Source organism: Lactuca serriola, chromosome 3, assembly GCF_051521515.1.
Source record: "Lactuca serriola cultivar US96UC23 chromosome 3, Lser_US96UC23_V15, whole genome shotgun sequence".
NCBI lineage: Eukaryota > Viridiplantae > Streptophyta > Magnoliopsida > Asterales > Asteraceae > Lactuca > Lactuca serriola.
The window spans coordinates 68,032,449-68,054,103 of NC_136410.1; the positions used below are offsets into that span (position 1 = coordinate 68,032,449).

At 36.0% G+C, this 21,655-nt stretch overlaps 1 protein-coding gene and 2 long non-coding RNA genes across 3 annotated transcripts; 1 reads left to right on the top strand and 2 right to left on the bottom strand.

Annotated features, from left to right (window-relative positions):
* Nucleotides 1-13,285: 13,285 nt before the first annotated feature.
* LOC145095351 (uncharacterized) lies at nt 13,286-13,702 on the bottom strand. Its single transcript, XM_079033249.1, has one exon. It carries the CDS (start codon nt 13,700-13,702, stop codon nt 13,286-13,288), a length of 417 nt encoding a protein of 138 aa, XP_078889375.1.
* A 1,537-nt stretch (nt 13,703-15,239) lies between these two features.
* LOC145092537 (uncharacterized) lies at nt 15,240-15,942 on the bottom strand. Its single transcript, XR_013702568.1, has 2 exons — nt 15,805-15,942; nt 15,240-15,674 (listed from the first exon to the last, which is right to left on the bottom strand). It is a non-coding gene; the product is annotated as an uncharacterized LOC145092537 (long non-coding RNA).
* On the top strand, nt 15,614-21,573 carry LOC145092538 (uncharacterized). Its single transcript, XR_013702569.1, has 3 exons — nt 15,614-15,735; nt 15,827-16,984; nt 21,428-21,573. It is a non-coding gene; the product is annotated as an uncharacterized LOC145092538 (long non-coding RNA).
* The last annotated feature ends 82 nt before the right edge of the window (nt 21,574-21,655 follow it).

Sequence of the window (21,655 nt, forward strand, 5' to 3'; positions counted from 1 at the left end):
CCCAGTAGATCCCCTCACAAAGGGTCTGAGTAGGGTTAAGCATATTCAGCATGCTCGGAGCATAGGACTGAAAGATGATATTAGTTTTAGTAGTTAGATCAGTTTTCTGAAACTTGTAACAAAGTAAATGTAATTGACTTTTGGTGATTAAATAATAAAGTATTATTTATAAGTTTGGGTTCTACCTTTTGTCAATTGTTTATTATTGTGTTTCATTTTTGCATGTTTTACTTCCCGAATAATAAGATTATTCAAACTCCACAGTTGCTCGTACTTTTGGAAGTAAGTAGTGAATCAAGACTGTCATGAACTGGATTGTAGATTGTCTAAGGATAGACATGGCAATGTATTTGCTGCAATGTTCATGAGTACTCAGAAATTGAGATTTGAGTATTGGATAAACCCTCACTCAGAGTATTACTTCATGGAATTCATCACGAGTAATACTGAGACGATAATATCTTATAATCTTGAAACAGAGATATATGAGTTGTGATTTGCAAGTCGGCTATGCATTGGTGATACGAAAACGCATCAGTAACTTGGTGTTATAAAACGTATTATCATGTATGGTTTGATGAGTAAAAGATAAAAGCATATGAGTCAATGTTTATTCGTTCCTTTTGCCCTAACGAGAAAAGCGATATCTGTGGGCCCCTCGATGATTTGGTGTTGACTTGTGTGCTGGGCCCAGCCAGGACTAAATTGATGTGTTCAATTAGAAGTCCTACATCATCACAAATCAGGAATCGGGAAACATAGATTCTGGACAAAGAGGTTGATTGCATTCCATGTCTTTTGTCTAGGGATATCTAGCAGAATGAAGGATTATATGATCACTTATCTTAGGACACGTAACTGACTGGGTCAGAGTTCGGCAGCAGCTTTTTGGAAGCTACAATTTGCTGGTCAAATTTAGAAGGCATACTAGCAATTATAGTTACAGACTTATCCAAGTGAGAGACTGTTGGATTAGGTGTCTAAGCCCATAACTATAATTGGTATGTACTTGAATTGATAGCAACACAGTCCTTTTGGGTTGCCCTCAAACCTAGCAACCAGACAAGGAAATTATGAAAGGAGATATTAATTTATTATAAGATTAATAAATTAATATAAATGAATTTATTAATATGTTAAAAGATTAATATATTAATAAGAAATCATTTTGTTTAATTAATTGTTAGCCATAAATTAATTAGAATTAATTTTGGGGTTAAAAAAATTGATTATAAGGTGCAGGGACTAGTTTGCAATTATCTAATAGTTGAGTGGAAGGCTCTAGAACCCCCTTGGATAAGGGTGGGCGAAATCTTTAGGGGAAACCCTAATAATTTCGTCCATAGGGGCTTAGATAAGGCCCTTGGGTTTGCTTAGGCCCTAAGCAAAGGATAACTAGGGTTTCCCCTAAACCCTAGATCCCTCAGCTATATAAGGAGCCTCCTGGTTCATGTTTTGGTCACCCTTTTCTTTTGAAGAAACCCTAAGGTCCGAAATTTTGCATACTCCCTCTCCCCTCTCTCCTCTACTTTCCTTCTTGCTAGTTTGGGTGTGATTCCATTAGAGGCATTACACTTGTGGTGCTAAGCTTCCAAGAAGATCAAGATCAAGATCAAGGGAATTATCAATTGTTTACTATAACAATTGAAAGGTATGTAATTACTAAACCCTAGTTTGTAAATTTCGATTATAGCCTCTCTCCTCTAGGGTTCTTGTTTTGCAATTCAAAGTTGTATGTTCAATAGATAAAACATAGATCCAAAGTAGGTTGCATGTGAACTTAGGAATTGTTTTCTAGTTTATTTGTTTTACCTAAAACCCATCATAAGGTGGGTATAAGGTTGCGTCCTATAAAATGGCGCTTAATGGGTGTACACTCACACCCACCGCTTGCTTGATCGGTGGAGGGTCGTTAGCCAAACGGGTAGGATAAGGCAACCTCATCCTCTCATTAAAAGTATAATATGAAATACAAAGTAACTACATATTTTTTTAAAATTTCCCAATCTTAGTTACTTTAGGAAAAGTGAATTGATGCAACCCCATGAAGTTACACTTTGCACCCTTGCTAGGAAGTTAGTGGAGCCTGTATGGTTTACCGACACACTAATTGGTTCTAAGAAAAGGTGGCAAAGGTTGATTCATTGTTTATCATAGTTCGATGGAGCGTGTGTGGTTTACCGGCAAATCGAATAGGTGATCGTTACAATGAAGGCACCATGTGAATTTGCATGGTAATTCACACCCGCTTTGTGATCCTCGGTATCCCAGTCACAAACAAGAGGGGCATATCGAGATTTAAACATGCCATTGAATAGTTTCAATGAATCTCATCCGAACCTAGGAATTCTCAATACATTTAGGACTTAAAGTTATGTTTTTATGGTGGAGAATTAGTGAATCGTCATTCACTTACCTTCATATTATTTGCATGTTGGATTACGACATCCCTTTTCTAATATGTAAATATTGTTGTTGGATCCTAGCCCTAATTTTTCTTATTGGGTGATAATTAGGGATTCATAATCTAATCTATCTTTGTCCTTTCTATTTGTAGATGTCGAACGCAAACAACGCTGCTGCTAGTTCTTTCACATTGATGAGCCTTTGTCAAAAGGTCACCTTCGATGGAACGAACTTTAGCGAATGGATAAGATACATTCGCACCATTGCTCGCTATGAGGATAAGGAGTATGTCCTCGATGAGAAGCTCGAGAAAATTAACCCTGAAATCACTACTCCGGCTGAAATGACCGCTTTTGAAACTCACGAGCGAGATGCAATGAAGGTACATTGCATCATGATAGCCACCATGAACTCCGAATTCCAAAAGTCCTATGAGGACATGTACCCGTACGAGATGCATCAAGACTTATTGGAGAGATACCACCAAAATGTGAGACAAGAGCATTATGAGATTTTCACTAACATGATTTCCGCTAAGATGGGTCATGGAGAGTCTCTTACCGTGCACCTGCAAAAGATGCAAAGGTATGTCGACCGCCTTCGCAAGTTAAATGTTGACTTTGGGGAAGACTTGGCGATCGACATGGTGCTTCACTCTTTGCCTCCGAGCTATAATCAATTTAGGATGACCTACCACATGAACAAAGAGGAGGTCACCCTAAGCAAACTCCAAGGTCTCTTGAGGGTCGCTGAGAGCAACTTCAAGGACAAGTTTGTTGCACCAACTCCCAATCCGTCCATTGCTCCTGTCTTGGCTATTAGACAAGGAAAGGGAAAAAAGAGGAAGGCTTCATCTAAGAACTATCGTAAGGTTAAAGCCCGAGATGGTGCCTCTTCTAGTGGGACCAAAGTTGATCCTGCTAAGCCCTGCCATAACCCGAAGGAGGCAGAGTGCCACCAATGCCACAAGATAGGACATTGGAAGAGAAGCTGCCCAGAGTACCTGCAAGCCATCAAGGAAGGAAAGATCAAGCCATCTTTCACAGGTATATACACAATTAAATCTAACGATTCTAATCATGTTATTTCTTGGGTTCTTGATACCGGTTGTGGTTACCACATTTGCTCTAATGTGCAGGGACTAAGATGAAGTAGGGATGTAGAGCAAGGAAGGATCAATCTAATCAAGGGGAACAGAAGATCGTCGCCTGTGAACAAGATTGGAGTGTATTCTTTAGTGCTTAGGAATAGTTTATGTTTAGATTTGAACAATTGTTGCTATTCGCCAGAAATGGCTAGAAACATCATTTCATTTAATGGTTTGTTTAGACAAGGTTTTAGATTTTCTTTTAATAATGAGAATGGTTCTATTTTAGCTTATCTAAATGGTGTTTTTTATTTTGAAGCTATACCATGTAATGGAATATATGAAACTGTTATGATTGTTGATAACTTAGGAAATGATGTTTTGAACATAGATTCTTCCAATAGTATGGATAGAGCATCATTGTGGCATTGTTGTCTTGGACATGTCAACAAGAAACGTATAGCCCAACTCCAAAAGGATGGAGTGTTGGAGTCATTTGACCTTAGGGAAGATGACACGTGCGAGTCTTGTTTACTTGGAAAGATGACTAAGTCACCCTTCACAAGTACGTGTGAAAGGGGTGAGGGTCTATTGGACCTAATACATACCAATGTATGTGGACCGTTTAGATCAACCACGAAGGATGAGAACCGCTTCTACATGACTTTTACCGATGACTATAGTAGATATGGGTATATCTATTTAATCAAGCAAAAGTCAGAAACTTTTGAAAAGTTCAAAGAGTTCAAGAATGAAGTGGAGAATCAATTGGGCAGGAAAATCAAGATGCTTCGATCCGATCGAGGAGGAGAGTACCTAAGTCTTGAATTCCACGATTATCTCAAGGAGTGTGGAATAGTTTCACAATTGACGCCACCTAGGACACCACAATTAAATGGTGTGGCAGAAAGGCGTAATCGAACCTTATTGGATATGGTTCGCTCTATGATGAGTCGTGCTTCACTATCAATCTCTTTTTTGGGGGTATGCCTTAGAGACTACAACCTATATCCTTAACCGAGTCCCTACTAAGAAGGTTGCCAAAACACCTCACGAGATGTGGACAGGGAAAGCTCCCTCGTTGGCTGGTCCTTTTGGGTTGCCTTCACCATAGCAACTTGGTAGGATGATTTATTATGAGAGAATAAATATTATTAATATATTATGAGAATAATATAAGGAATAATAATATTGGTATTTGATTAATATATAAGTCATAAATTAATTAGGATTAATTTGGTGACTTAAAGATATTAATTAAATAAGAGGGTATAAACTGTCAATTGTTTGATAGTTACACTTTAGACTGTAAATCCTTAAGAGATAGGGATTGGACGGATTCTAGAGCTTTGGATAGCTCAAAATCGTCCAAGGCTTATCTATGGTAAGGATTTGGATTGCTTTAAGGAAAGGATTATCCAACTAGGGTTTAAGATGAAACCCTTAAGGAGTCTACAAGTATAAATAGACCCCATGGCATAGGGAAATCGACACCTCTTAAGAAGAAAGAAACCCTGGCCGATTTCCTCCTCCTCTCCTCTCTCTCAAATCATCTTCATTGATATTTGGTGTTTGTAAGCCATTAGAGGAGTGACAATTGTGACTCTAGAGCTCCAAGACAACAAGATCAAAACAAGAGATTCAAAGGTAAACTTCTAGATCTGATTTTGTATTGTTTTATACCTAATTAGTCATTAGAAGTCTTGGATCCAAATCATGTTTAATTAGAAAACCTAGATCCAAGCATTAGGGTTTTGCATGCGCACATAGGAAAGTTCTTATGGCTAAAACCCATCAGACACATCAACAGAAAATACCATTTCATTAGACATCGAACAGAAGAAGGACTCCTCGTGGCAAAGAGGGTATCATCGGATGAGAACCCAACAGATCCCCTCACAAAGGGACTGGGTAGGCTTAAGCATCTTCAGCATGCGAGGCACATTGGGCTAAAGGATGATATTAGTTTTAGAAATTAGATAACTTTTGAAATTTGTAAAGTGTAATTGGCATTTGATGATAAATAAAACTTGTTGTTTATTTATAAGTAAAGTGTTGTTATCATCTGTCAATCGTTTACTATCATTTCATTTTTGCATGTTTTGACATCCAGAATAATTATGTTATGGTATATCATATTATTCAAACCATCTACAATCAATCATACTTTGGAAGTAGGTAATGAGGCAAGACAGTCATGAAGGGTCTGCAGTGTTCATGAGTACGCCTGGAATAGCGATTCGAGTATTGGATTCACCCCACGCTCACTTGTATCACTTCATGGAATTTATCTCGAGTGATCGTGAGACGGTAATATCATATAAGTCTTCATACCTAGAGATACGAGTTGTTGACTATGAGTTGGTTATACATTGATTGTACGAAAACGCATTGGTAACTCGATGTTATAAAACGTACATTTGTGTATGATTCAACAAGTAGTAGAACAAGCATGTGAGTCAAAGTTTATTTGTTCCTTTTAGTCCTTAGAGGATTAAAAGTGATATATGGGCCCCTCGATGATTTTGTTTTGACCTATGTACTGGGCCGGGTCAGAACTAAATTGATGTGTTCAATTATGTTCTATGTCAAACAAACCGGAAATCGAGAAACAAACTGCTGGACAATAAGTACGACATTGTTCCATGTATTTGTCCAGTTGATATCTTGAGAGCAGAGGATTATATGATCACTTATCTTAAATGGCACGTCATCTTAGTTCCGCGAGACTTTGAAAGAGCTACAGTTGTTGATCGGTTCCTGAAGTCATACTTGCAGTTATAGTTATTAGACTTATCCAAGTGGGAGATTGTTGGATAAGGTGTCTAAGTCGATAACTATTTCTGATATGTACTTGACACGGTTGGCATGGTCTATTTGGGTTGCATGGCATCATGACACTTGGATAGACAAAATGAGAAAAGAACACTTATGGTTTATTAATATATTATAAGTTCTAATATATTAATAATATTATTTAATTAGTATCGATCAAGAATTAATTTGGTGATCAAGAAGAGACTAATTAAATATATGGGGTTGATTGTGTAAATAATCCATTCTTATATAGTGGGGCTAATGATCTGTGGTTTATTGAATTGGGCTAAAACCCATAGGGTGCTGCATGGATGGTACATGGAGGTTAAAACCCATGGATCATGGAGGAAATGAAAATCCATGTCAATTAGGGTTTACATGGTGTAACCCTACTTGTGACACACTATATAAAGACCCCATGGGCTACCAAAATTGGCACTAAGTGAAGAACAGGAGGGCTAGCCGATTTTGAGTGTGTGTGTACTTCTCTCAAAGTTATTCCAAGAGTTGTGGTGTTGTGTGAAACACTTAAGACATCACATTTGGGGTGCTAGGCTCACAAAGTTCTTAAGGAATCCAAGCAACATGAAAGGTAAGTTCTTCTACTAGCTTTTATGTTTCAAATTCCCCATGCCATGCTAGTTAGGTTAAGAACCTTGGAAAAATTAAAGTTGCATGTATCTTAGTAAAACATAGATCCAAGGTTTCTAGGGTTGCATGTACACTTTAAGAGTGTTAGATGCTCAAAACCCTTAAAAAAATGGACGATCTATTTATATCGAAGCAAGAGCACGACGCACATAGTCCATCGGCATGTCGCACATTAGCGCCTTTGTAACGACCCAAAAATCAAGGGTAAAAATTTCATTTTTAATATAACTAAAACATGGATACCATTTAATTAAAAAATTTCAAATCATAGTTAAGTAAATCATTTATCTGAGTTTATCCCAAAATCATTCATTGTAGAAATCAAAGGTGTGTGCACTGCGATCAATCCGAGCTCTTCTTTTCCAAATCAATGATATCTGAAACCAAAACTATAAAGCGTAAGCATGAAGCTTAGTGAGTTCCTAGAGCATACCCCACACACAATCCACATAACACATATAGTATCATGTATAAAAGCTATCTCTACCACATACGCCATATCAATCACATAAGCCATGCATATAAACATATAAGGATATCGTGGGCTCGTCCCCAGTGTCTTACTCCAGGATGCCATGGGCTCCCCACATAGTTTTACACCTAAGTGCCATGGGCTCTCCCATGTTCTTTAATAGGAAAGCCATGGGCTCTCCGCATGGTCTTACATCCAAGTGCCATGGGCTCTCCCATGGTCTTCCATTCAAGTATCACAAAGACAACTAGCATACCACCTATACATGCATACCATACATATCCGTAGTGAACCTACAATAAACACTACAACATAATAGGAAAGCCATGGGCTCTCCACATGGTCTTACATCCAGGTGTCATGGGCTCTCCCATGGTCTTTCATGCAAGTGTACCACAAAAACTACTAGCATACTTCCTAGCACATAGCCAACTATCATGCCACATAAATACAACTTCAGCTAGTGTACCACATATCATAAAATGGGCCGACCTTGGTGCCATAGACTCATTGGTATGGTGAGGAGACTCACCTCGCACTGCATAAGCTTCCCACATGAATTCCTTTGTTGCTGCCCCGCTAGCTTCCCGAGCTGTCACTACCAAACAATATACCCAATTAGCACTTGGGTCCCATACCATAATCCTTAATCCATGCATGGGGTAAAATGACCATTCTACCCCTGGCTCTGTATGATCCAAAACTAAGGCCCAAACCCAAAACAAAAGCCCCACACTATAATGTCCATAAAACCATCAATGGCCTAATTCTCCAAATTGGGCCCGGACCTTTCTAATGGACCTTATACTAAATCCCAATATTCTCCTTAGTCAATAATCCTGACCCCAATTGGCCCACGAAAGCCCACAACAACCTAATCCAAGAATTAGCCCAAACTGAGGCCCACAAATGTGAAGTCCATTTCTATTTTGGGCCATAAGGCGCAATAGGCCCAGCTATTCCAATATTGGCCCAAGATACATTCAGACCCAACAGACTGCAAATCCAGACCCAAAACCATTAGGGCCCAAAGGTCCGAAGTCCAGTAAGGCCCAAGTCCTCTTAAGAGCGTACGCCCAACATACCTCTTCTATACGCTTAGCGTACTGGGCAAATTGACTGTACGCACAGCGTACTACATAGTATGCCCAACGTATAAACAAGTCATGCCTAAAATCCATTAAGTGCTTAATACTTGATCCCACCAGTCCAAATCATAGATCTGAGCTATAATTAATGTCTAAACCCATAAAGTCACTGACTTGGTGACTTTGCATTCCCCAAACAAACCCAAACTCCAAAAATGGCATTCTACTTCCATAAAAATGGTCTTAACTCTTGCATGAACCCATTAAGACCTTCAAGATTGCAACTTTCTGTCTTAGGGGCTCAATTAACACCAAGGATGGCAACCCTAAGCCTAAGAATCGGATTTCAACCATAAAGCTTCATCCTTGGGACCAAACTGAACTAAAACTCACAAATGAGAGATCTAAGATATCGATGGTCAAGGTCAGAGCTTTATACCTTCATCAAGCTGAGAATGAGTCCTAAAAGCCAAATCCATAAGCTCCTCCTTGATTCCCATCTTTGCATCAAAATCCTTCTTGAAAATGGATCAAACAAAAATGGACTCCATAAGCTCAAAAGGCCACCATGGATGATATATGACGATTTCTAGGGTTTAGAGGGGTGGAGGCTGAAGATATTAGGGTTAGGTTATGAGATAAGGAGCTTAAAATAGGTTTCTGATTTGACAGGAGTACGCCCAGCGTACTCCGGGGAACATTCACGTCTATACTAGTCAGTACGCCCAGTGTACTCCAAGGTACGCCCAACGTACTACCTTCTTCATTAGTATGCCCCGTGTACTCGGCTAAGCCTGAAAACCACGAAACTTCTGAAGGCCATAACTTCTTTGTTATAAGCCCGATTCCGACGATCCTTATATCCACGGAAAGGTGACAAGAACCCATAAACTTCTAACAACTCAAACCTTTCTTAAGACCTTCCAAACAAAAATCCATTTTCCATAAAAGCCCAAACTGCCACTTTACTGAAATACCTCTAGGCTCCGAAACACGAACCGAACACCCGAATCACTTCTAATACATCACCTGCAAACAAATGGGCCTAGATCTTTCCTTCCCAAGAGCCATAATCCTTAATATGACCGACCTTTGAGCCACATCCTCAAACTAGGAGTAAATTCGGAACAGAGCATTACAACCTTGTTGAATCCTCTCTTCTTTTGCCACATGTTGCGTCCAGAGTTGTCCACCTCACCTCTTCTAGAAGACTGCCGCGTGTCACCATATTACGGCGTCACATGTCGAACTCTTGTCGATAACACCTCTCGCCAATCTATACAAACTTTCTCGTGCAGTTTGCTCTAACATTCTCATATAGTCATCAATAGAATCGGGCGATTCCCCCAAAGCCATAAACTTGATTGCAGCAACACATTTTTTGCAACCCTATAAAACCTCGTTTACCTCTCACATCATACCTCATTTGGAAATATTCATACCTAAAAATATATATAATTTTTAAAACAATTATTTAATAATCTAAAAAACATATATTTAATTTTGAAAACAATTATTTAATAATCTAAAGAACATATATATTTAATTTTTAAAACAACTGTAATTACGCTACCTGCTTTCCATTGCATTGATTATCTGTTGAAACACATTTTTCCGCAAACAAAACCTTCTTTTAAAATCGCTAGGTTGGTAGACACAATTATCCGCAAATTAATCGTATACTATACGTCTATGTCCTTCTTCACGATCTCTGTTCAGCGTCGCACGTTTGGTCAGTAGTGGAGCTAGCTCTGGTGGTAACATGTCCGTAACATATCGGTACTTCATACCCACGAACATATCATCCTCGTCGATGTCATGATTGTATGGATGGAATGGATCAAAAGGTTCCATTTTTTTGTAAATAGAAATGTAGAAAATGTATTAAACTTGATAGAAATGTGTATTTGAGAGAAGTAGATAAATTTTCTATGTAAAATTTTTAAGTTAGAATGTGTGTGTGTGTGTATATATATAGTGGAATTAAAGTGATTTTTTTTTATTATTCGTGACCATTCCACAATGGTCGAAAAGTAGTCGTTTATCGTATTTCGTCCCGTTACCATCCATACGCAGAATACCATAAAGCTATAAAAATGGGTAGCTGGGCGATGTTTGCACCGTTATACCGGCGTTTTCTTATCTCCACGTTGGATTAACGGACACTCCTGTTACCCATTCCGAGTAGTCTAAGGTATGATTATGGGTATAAGCAGGTCAAGCCACTCAAATTCTCCGATCCTCATCCACACCCCCTCTATCATCATGGATATGTTGTAGTTTCACCAAGAAAGACCTCCATCAGAGTAAACAAAGGTTTTCCATCGACTGATATGTGGCTATCTATGTCCTTTTGAAAGTGGTTTTGGTTCTATTTTGATGTTGTTTTTTGGGTTCTAATTGATTCAAGATGCTATAACCGAAATCATACATCTATGTTTTCTTTTCAGTCTATTTTGTGGTTCTAAATTTTTGTAAAATCGATTTAAGATAACCCATCCCCTTATTCATCAAATACGCACACCAACAAAAAAAAGAATAATGGTTGAGTCTTGAGTGCATCGATCAGAGGAGATTAAATCGATTGGGAAAATGACGCCCCTATTCATCATCTTTCATATCTACATCAAGGGGAATGTGGGCTCTTATTATTGATGAATTAGGAGAGAGAACCAGAAATACGATTTTCTCTTTCCTCCCCGATGATATGTTCTTACCTCATTAAAACCAAAGATGACGTTGATGGTTACTAGAAAGGAAAACATATGAGTGTTAAGAAAATTAAATCATGTTCTCTGACAACTCTACTTAAATCGTGGTGTGGACAGAGATGATATTTATCAGTGATGGAGAGGAGTAATGGGGGAAGTGGTTGTGGGTAGAGGTTTATCAGTTTCTTAATTTTAATAATTAATTTTAGTTTAAGGAAAAAAATATATAAGAAATTGAAAAAGGGAAAATTAGTTATTTTATGTAGCTTAGAGACCATTCATGCAAGTTTTAGAAACCACATGGACTATTCGGGTAAGTTTCAAAACCATAGGGTCCATTTGTATCAAAAACTTAGCAGGGACTAAAGTTGTGACCCTTGATAAACCACAAAGACCATTTATGTAATTTTATATTTTGAAAATAAAGTGAAGGGGAAAAAATAAAGTGGGGTTAACGTCGGCGGTAGAGTGACATTAGTGGTTCTCAGGTCAAAGTCGATGTTGGTTCGGTGGACAAAAATGAGTCTCGTTGAATCTAATAAGGGTGTGTTTGGCAAAAAACTAATTGTTTAATATCTTATTAGCTTATTAGCTAATAAGATAAATAGATGTAACTTATAAAAAAATAACTTATTAGTGGTTTCCTACAACTATAAGTTAGTTTTATCCAAACACTTTTAGCGTATAGCAGTGTAGAACCGCTAATAAGCTAATAAACTCGTATGGGAAACACCCCTTAATAGGTTATGTGCTTGTTTGTTTACGGATATGTCTGGCAGCGGCGGTGGGGTAGGGTTAGGGCAAGGGGAAAAGGGAAATGACCTTAATGATAGTATAATGTTCGCAGAAGAGAAGAAGCTAATGAGCTTGGTGAATGTTGAATCCTTCAAGATGAAACAGACTACCGAAAGGAAAGAGATGATTTGTTATTCTGAGCTTTTGGAAATCTAATGAGGAAGCGAAGGAGTTCGTTAAAGTTCCTGATGTAGAGAGGCGGTCGACCAAAACAAAATATCACCCGCAGGGGAGGGATACACCGTAAGGAAGGGGAAAACGGGTGAGAAACAGGAGCGTGGTATAAGTAATGGAGGTGGCATTGGTGGGGTCGGTTGGTGGTAGAGGTGGTGGCGGTGACAGTTGTGGTGGTGGAGGTGAAAGGAACATGCAGCGCTACATAATCATTTATGATTATAATTGACCTGACCCGCTGGTACGCCGAAGGGTTAGAGTGACAGATGTGAATTAAGTGGTTGAAGTTGAATCTCAAGATCTCTATTTTATTTTGAATCTCAACGGAATCTCTCTCTCTCTCTCTCTCTGTGTGTGTGTGTGTGTGTATATATATATATATATATATATATATATATATATATATATATATATATATGTATTGGATGCAACCAAAGAAGATGACTGGTTAGAATTTGGTGTTGGGTGATGGGCCATTATGGAATAATTATAAGAAATTAGTCATCTATAAAGAATTGATGATTTTTAGCAGTCTGAGGACCAAAATTGAAATAAAATAACACCATGAGTATTGTCCCTGCAAAAAAATTGAAAGGTGGACCAGAAGTATAAATTTAAGCTGGCAAAATGAATTTCAAACAATTGGATAACATGTCAAAACTGTTGAGTTTTTAATATGGATGATTGATCTATAAGCATTTTCTCTACCTATTTTAAAATTTCACATAAATAAATAACGTCTTAAATAACAGATGTGATTACATACTTGTCTGAAGTTTATATAAATAAATAATTGTCGGAATTAGAATCTGAGCTAATTACAAGATTACCCCTAATCTTTGCTTAAATTCATACTTACTGTCACCCTCTTCTTGGTGAACACTTATGGCCTATCAATCTTCTCCCTCTTTGCCTCCAAATCATCATCACTTGCCACTCTCTTTGTTTTCCTCTTACATCCATCCAAATTTACCACTTTTCTATCTTCATTTGCATCATCTCGCTTCTTCAAGTTCTTTTGGTGTTTTTGTCCTGTTAGGTGAACTTTGAGCACCTCGGTAGTGCTACAATTGATCCCACAAAGTTAACACGACATGGGGTTAGGTACAATGGGTTCTTTTGATTTCTTCAACTTCTTTTTGTGTTTTTGTCCTGCTAGGTGAACTTTGAGCATCTCGTAGGTGTGGCAACTGATCCCACAAAGTTCACACCACATGGGGTTACCTTCATGTGAATTGACAGCTTTGCCCTCGGTAGATTTTAGATTTCGCATAGGCTGGGTGTCCAGTGAAGTGAAAAACGTCAAGGATGGATCTGGTATTTTCCCTAATTCAATAAGTTTCCTGAGGTGTTTCTTCCCTGACATGTGTCTGTTGAGGAGTTCAAAGCTGGTGTAGCTGATTTCACAAATTTCACACCTCACGGGGTCCGGATTCATCTGAGCCTCACTTACCTTGTTTGATGTGGGGTTAAATACGTCATTTTTACTCCCAACCTGCATGATTGCCTGCACTCTGTTTTTTTTTTTTTTTTTTTTTTTATGGGACAGAATAATCATGTTAGTATGTAAATCTTATGTGAGAATAATATAGGAGTAGTCTAGGTCCAAGTTTCATTTTCTCCATGATCACTCTTTTGCACCCAACTAGACTTGATTTTAACTACAAAACTGAAAAATTATTTTATTTCATTTAAATCAAGTCCAAAATAAAATATTTCAAATCTCTTTAAGTCTTAACTGCAAAAACAGGTACAAGATGTGCTCAATCACATAAACCATACATGAAAAGGTTACTCTCGTTTCAGCTTCTAGACATAATAGCTTTATGAAATTGTACAAAAACATTTACTCTAGAGTCTAGAGTGACAACTTAGTAGGGGTGCAAACAAGCCGAGCTGAGCCCGAGCTTGGTCAGGTTTGGCTCAGGCTCGTTTAAGTTATACGAGGCTTGAGCTCAAGCTCGGCTCGATTCGAGCTTTCTTGTACTGAGCTCGACTCGAGCTCGTAAATAATTATACAAGCTCGGCTCGGGCTCGACTCGTTTTTTGTTCGACGTGCCTAAATAAGCTTAAGCTCGGCTCGAACTCGTTAAGAAGCTCGTTTATTAATACCATAAATTCCTAATTCCCCAAATATATTTTTATTTTAATATATAAAAATAATAATAAATTATATTATATATAAGCTTGTTTAGGCTCGCGAGCCTAATCGAGCATAGTGACATAGGTTCGAGCTCGAGCTCGTTTAATAAATGAGCTTAATATTAAACTCGAGCTCGGCTCAAGCTCGTTTAAAATCGATTTCAAGTCGAGCTTTTAACCAGCCGATCTTAAGTAACTTTGCTCTTTTGCACCCCTATAACTTAGAAGAGAATCCAACACTGTAATCAAAATGATAGATAAAGTGAAAATTAGGGTTACTTTGGAGAAAAGAATGCTGTTGCTACTGGTGAGTGAGGATTGAGGAAGGGATGTAGATAATGAGAAAAGAAATTAGGGTTTATGATCTTGTAGAAACCCATAATGCAGTATAAATTCTTGCTTTATTTTTGCCATTTTGGTGAAGCCTTTCATCAGTCAATTGCAGCTTTATAATTGCCATTTTGGTGAAATGATTACTACCTCAACTTTGAATGCATTTTCTCATTACTATTAGGCCTTTGCTAATTTTCAGTAACAAGAAAAGAACTCACAAAAAGCTTGACCGGCGACAGATAACCTTTCCGCTTAGTGTGAGTTTGGGCGTACCATTTATCTAATTTTTAAAATTGTTTTGTAGCTTATAAGCTATATCCTTTTAAAAAGCTACTCAAGTATTTCTAAAAGCTTATGGATGTTTTTTACATTAGTCCAATTTTACCCTTAAAAAATGAAAGGCAAAATATAAACAGTTGAAAAAAATATCATCACCATGAATTGTAGTTTTGTTTGTGCTATTTATAAGCCGTCAGCTAAGATGTACTCATAATCACAACCTATAAAAATTCATCAAATCTTTTATCACCAATACAACAAACTGAACGTTAAAGAGGATAATATAGTGGAAGCTTATTTAATTTACTCTCATAATAGCTCCAAGAATACCAACTTTATTGGATATTGGAGTTGTAATCCCTTTAATGTATCAAATTTACAAATATAAAATCACTACAAAATGAGAATTCAAGAAACTCACAAACAATTTACAAGAAGCTCACCAAATTCATCTTGCAATTGACATCTCTGATTATAAAGTAAGCTTCACCAACACACACAAGCTTCATGTATATCTACAAAGTAATGGGTATTATAATATGAAACATACTCGGTGACAAAACACCTTCACACAGAGAAAAAATTTATGCATAAAGCAACAATAAAGATAGATAGCAAGACTATTTCCGAAATCATGTCGATTTCAAGGTGGCTTCGTTTCAATGGTGAGCAATTCATTTACCATAGATTTGGTCTAGCCTTTTCATCGAACACCTGATCTGCAGCCACCAAATAGACTTTGATTATCATTAAAAATTCTATCAAGCTGAAAAACTAAACGTAAGTAAAAGAATAAAGATTCAGCAATTCCATTTTTTTGCCAAATAAAAACCTTTAGATATAACTTACCGAGAGATGCTTATATGAATAGATAGGTTAGGGTTTGAGTTGCGGAGGCAGAGAAGGATCAGTGTCAGAACTTCAAACTGATTAAAACGAAAGTTGCAATTCAAAGTTTGATTCTTGGATCAATTGGAAAGATAGAGGTCTACCTCTTGATAAGATGCGTGTTATGGGTTACTTTTCAACTTCCGAAATTGCAGGTAAATTGATTCAGTTTCTTTGATTTTCCTTTAATAATCACATTGAATTAAATATGGGTTACTTTTCAACTTTAATCTACGTCCAATTTGTCGATAATTTCTCACTTTGAATTAGACATTCGTTACTTTTCAACTTCAATTTGCAATTGAATCGAACTGTTTGTTGGAACTTGGAAAGGCTACTGAATGTATAAGATTTAGGGCTATATTCGTTGTTCAATTTCCGTGTAAATCGTAGAGGACACAGTCAATTTAAGCTTAAAATGTATAATTCTCATATCTATACAGTTCTTCATTTGGATTAATGTTTAATATGATTTTGATATGCCTATTGTGCAAGAAAATTGAAAATGAGGGAAGAACCACACACAATAAGGTCAGTCGATTCAGCCAATGTTGTCAAGATCGGGATCCTATCTAGGATCGTTTTTGGGATCGTAAGATCGGGATCGGGATCCTAAGATCCCACAAAATAAAATATAATTTTAATTTATAATTTTTAATCATGAAAAATATTTCAAACATTCAATTTTTCGTTCAAAAGTTATAAAAACTTCAAAATATTAGTCATAAGATACAATACAAAATGATAAATGGTAAATCGGTAAAGGGTAAAAGACATAAAGTAGTAAAAAAAAATTCATTTGCCAAAAAAAAAAAATCAAAGGAACCTAGGATCGGATCGGATCTCGATCCTACCCCAAATACGATCCTTTTAGGATCCGGATCGTTTTTCATACCTAGGATCGTATGATCGTACGATCAGGATCGCGATTTTGACAACCATGGATTCAGCTATTTCTTCTTCTACTTTCTTTCCCCTGTTTTTTGTTACCCATGAACACAAATTGAAATCAAACAAAGCAACCATTCTATTCCAGATTACTAAAAAACTGAAATGGAATGTTGAATTCTAGGTTGCAGATGAACTTGTGGCTGAATTTTCAGACCCTAGCAATGTTGTTCAAGTTGCTACCCAGGCTCATGTAAGTTTATTTGATTACATTCCTATAGATTTCTATAGATAACTTATTTTTTTAGAGTCATGAGATTCGTTTGAAGCTGGTTTTGAAGCATTTCATGAGGTGTTGGATTTACGTATTCACTATGTTTGAAGAAGCATAAATTCTACGAATTTCCATCTCTCACAAGTTTGTAGGTGCCAAATAACTTGTATTTTTAGGTGCATTAGTAGGAATTTTGACACATTTCATATATTGTTAGCGTTGATTGATTTAGGAGTATTTACAATATGTTTTAGATCTTCTTTAGAATTAAAATGTGTCTTAATCCTTCACAACAATATGTTAAATTTAGTTTTATAGTTATATTATACCAACAACTCTTTATATCCCTAAAACCCACATAGTTGTTTAGATCCATGACATTAACATACAACTGAAGATAACAAAATGACCTTTTAAGAAATTTGGAAGTAGTTAGGTTCATAGTGTTGCAAATGACATCTTGATATTAAAAGTTATAAAACTATAATCACTCAAATATAGCAAGGATAATTGCTTTTGCATTTGGATGACGTTGCTATAACTGGGTAGATTTTTTAAGGTACATCATTATCATAAAAATAAATGAAAGTAGGATACTATAGTTAAAAAAAAAAACATAACTACAATGCTATTTTTTTGTATATAACCTTATATTATAATCAAGCAATCACTACAATGACGAGTTTTTAGTAATAAATTGACGAATTAATGCTCACAAATATATTAAAGAATATTTCATATTCACAGTAAGTTATGAAATTTTGGTTCTCTATATTTGAAGGAGTGTTAGTTGAAGAAAAATGTTCCAAAATTGTTAATTGCAATAGTGTTGAGGTATGTCCGGACATAGTTGATATTGATAATTGAGTTGTTTTCCTAATCTCACATGCCACAAATAATCATTGATTACGAATCTCACCAAAAGACACCATTTCATATTGTTAATACATTAATCTTTTCAGTGAACATGATAATACTAATGTTCCTAATGTTATCTCATCAGTTCACACATCATTTAAACCTGCGGCGCAGTGCATGCTTTTATACTAGTTATCAAGTAAAATTACTAAAGTCATATTGATAAGTTTGTATTTTTTTCGGTTTTCTTGTTTTGAAATTTTTGTTCCTAAAGTTTTTAAAATGATTGGAAGCCTATAATGGACTACAATCTTCATAAATGGTTCTTATAGTTTTCCAAAATATCACGTTTCATTTTTTTTTTCAATCTCATTGAAGGTCCTTGTGATTTCAATATTTATTGTGGTCGGTCCCTAATCATATGAAATGATTAATTTACCCTTTTATTTTATTTTTTTCATTTATTTTTATCACAACAATTAAACAAAATAAAAATAAAAGTCGTCTCATGTGTGGATCTAGTAGGGGTTCTTCTCTTATAGGCTTGAGGAATGAGATTTTAGTTTTTGTTTTTGTTTTTGTATGGACCGGAGGGAAACATGTATGTATGGAACTAATAGGAGTTTCTCCTCTTGTGAGCTTGGGGAGTAGGGTTTTTACTATGATGCATGCTGCTTTAAAAGATGCATCATGCAAAGTGGTAAAACATGAGAAAATATGCATGGAAAATCAACACACGTTTATACATTTTGCGTTTGATACTTTCGGTTTCCTTGCACCGGATGTTGTGAAGCTCCTCAATAGAGTCTAGCGGGTCATACAAAAAAAATGTTATGACCTAAGATCTAGGGATGTTTTTAAAAGATTTTTTTTTTCATTTTTAAAAGGGGTAACAGCACAACTTGTTACTTGTTTACCCACTACATCAATGTAAAACTTGTATTAGGTTTTAATAGAGGTTGAATTTATAAACTATAATTATACTAAAAATAAATACTACCCTACCCCATCCTACCCTCCCCCCTCTTCTATAATGCTCATCTTTAAGAGACCACCACCAACGATCAACATCGCTACCAAACCTCTGTTATCATTGGACCTTCATCGTCACTATAACCAAGACAGTCTCCAAAAGGTTCCAACCGCACTCTATCCCCTCATAGTCTCTTCCGATTACCCTCCACCACCATCTATCTCTTCTGTTTACCCTCCACCACCACTAAAGTCCACTAGGTCCACTCACACCACCATTACTATCCGTTTATACATGAACACCACCAATTGATTCAATATTAGTTGTGAGACCGTGTGACTGAGATCATGAAAATGAGAGGTTGCACGGAAAGCAACATCATAACTTTGAGTTATGGTGCGATGATCAATTGATTCAGTATCCCGTACAAAGTTTATATATATATATATATATATATATATATATATATATATATATTAATAATTAAGTTATAAATAATTAAATATTGTATAAAATTATGTAATTTAATGTATATATCGGTGCGGTTACTTTTTTTTTTTTGTGGTTTTTGAAAAACTGCAAAGCGTACCCTACTGAAAATTTTTAGTTTTTGCAAAACTAAAAACCACATAGTCGGTTTTGTTTCGGTTTATTGAGTTTTTTTATTTGCAGTGCGAGTTTTGTTCACCTTACCATTAGCGTCGACATCGATAACGATGACATGTGAACAATAGCGATGAAGCATTAGGAGTGACATATTAATGATAACATGTATCACCCTTGTCCCATTTCGCCCTTAAATCTTGTAGTGTAATTGCATATTTCTTTATGCATTGGAATTATTTTTGGTTCTTAATTTAGTAGCCCCAACCATCACCTCCTATTTGGATCGCTATTTGTCATTATCTTATTCCTTTACTTTCCTAGAGGGGCAAACTTGCTAGGCGACATGTACATAGGATACTAAGAAATGAATTTCTTGCTTTTCTCACATGACATAGCTAGGATGTAACAACCTCCCAAACAATACCCACTTAACTAACTTGTAGAAAGGACAAACAAAACATTGTGTCAACTAATAGAATTGTTTATATTAACTTGTAGAAAGGACAAACAATACAATGTGTCAATTTATTTAATTGTTTATATCTCGTTCTAATGGCCAACATATTGTTTCTTTCCCCTTCTTGCAAAAAGACAAAGATAGTTTTTGGAAGACGGCCACCTATTTACAAAGAATATCTTTCTAAGTCACAATGTAACTATACTGATACAACATATGTATTTTGTAGTTTCCATTTAATTTATATAATAAAAAATAGAAAATTGCTAATTATTGTTTTAACACTAAGTTTATTAAACCTGATTCGCTTTTCAGAAAATTTGGAGGCGACCAATTTCAACAAAATGATTTATTTTCTGTTTTACCCCGTATAAAAATGGCTATAGCAAGGTATCTCTTGTTTGTATTAATATCTATTATAGGACGGACGAGGAAACTAACCAATGATATATAAAACTGTTGAAAGATGAATCTGACAATCAATAATACGATACATGTATGATTACATTTTTAGATATAAGAAGAAAAACTATTATGATGTACACAAGGCTAAAGTAAAGTCACTCAAACTGTCTCCTCCCTGGACTTCATAATATCATGTTCCTGTTCATTAACCAAATTGGCCATACTGTTGTCATTGTGCTGAATAAAAGATAATTGAGGTCTAAGAGGAGCCCTCGTACATTATTTTGCTGGTGGTTTTTTATGATAATCATTGTTGTGAGCAAGGCTTCCAAAGGTAGCTGGTTCAAAGGTTTAGCCAACTGATGACTTTGTAAAGTACTATGCTTAGTTCCAATGTTTGTTCTTGAAGATGGAAGGCTCGATTTAATCTTAAAAGAAACATGGCTATTGGTCCTTTATTAGGACATCCATAACACATCATGTATCTACTCTTAACTCTTGGTTCAACTCTACCAAAAAAAATCTATAATGTATTGAATTATACTGACATATCTTAAAAAAAAGATCATTTATTACAAAATCTTTCTTTTCACCGTTGAAAAGTTCAATGGTCATTAAACTTGATATATGTTGAGCGTCAACATGACATGCCATAGTAATAGAGTTCCTTCATTACTTTTGATCAAAGAGGTGGCATATATATAGTACTTCCTTCCCATTTTCATGTGATACTATCAACCGAAACTGTTGCAGTTTTCATGAGACAAGGAGTAATAAAAACTTTAACTTTTAAAAGTCCTTCAAGACGGATAATAATACATTGTTTCAAGTGACTTTGTTGTTTCTATTTTTTCCTCATTGGTCGGCAGTATTTTTATTTCTCGTTGCTGCAGAAGATAAAGACAATTTTAGAACTAGTAACATCTGTCCAAAGAATATCTTTGTTAATCACAATGTAACTAGTGATTATATTATTTGTGATTTATTCCATTAATTAACTAAATATGGTGCAACAGTCCACATGAAACTTCAGTATAAATTATTATCTTTTTCACTAAAAGTAACACAAGCTTAATTATTCTACTAAGCTCTCTTGCTTTGCATTTACTTTTTCTCCTTCTAGGTGCAGATAAAACGTCTTAATTACGACATCAACTTCAATGGCTTCAACAAGGAAATACTCGGGCGTTTTCATATTTATGATTCTTTCAAGTCTTGGATTTCAAGCATCATGTGACACTGGGATCGGAACCATTAATGATCCTCCATACTTACGTAATTGAAAAGCACAAACATAAAGACATGAATGCACATATAGATATTAATATATTTTTCATTGAATATCCACGTC

What these genes read in the sequence shown, in the direction of transcription:
- LOC145095351 (XM_079033249.1), bottom strand. Translation starts at nt 13,702, where the DNA reads ATGCAGGTTGGGAGTAAAAATGACGTATTTAACCCCACATCAAACAAG.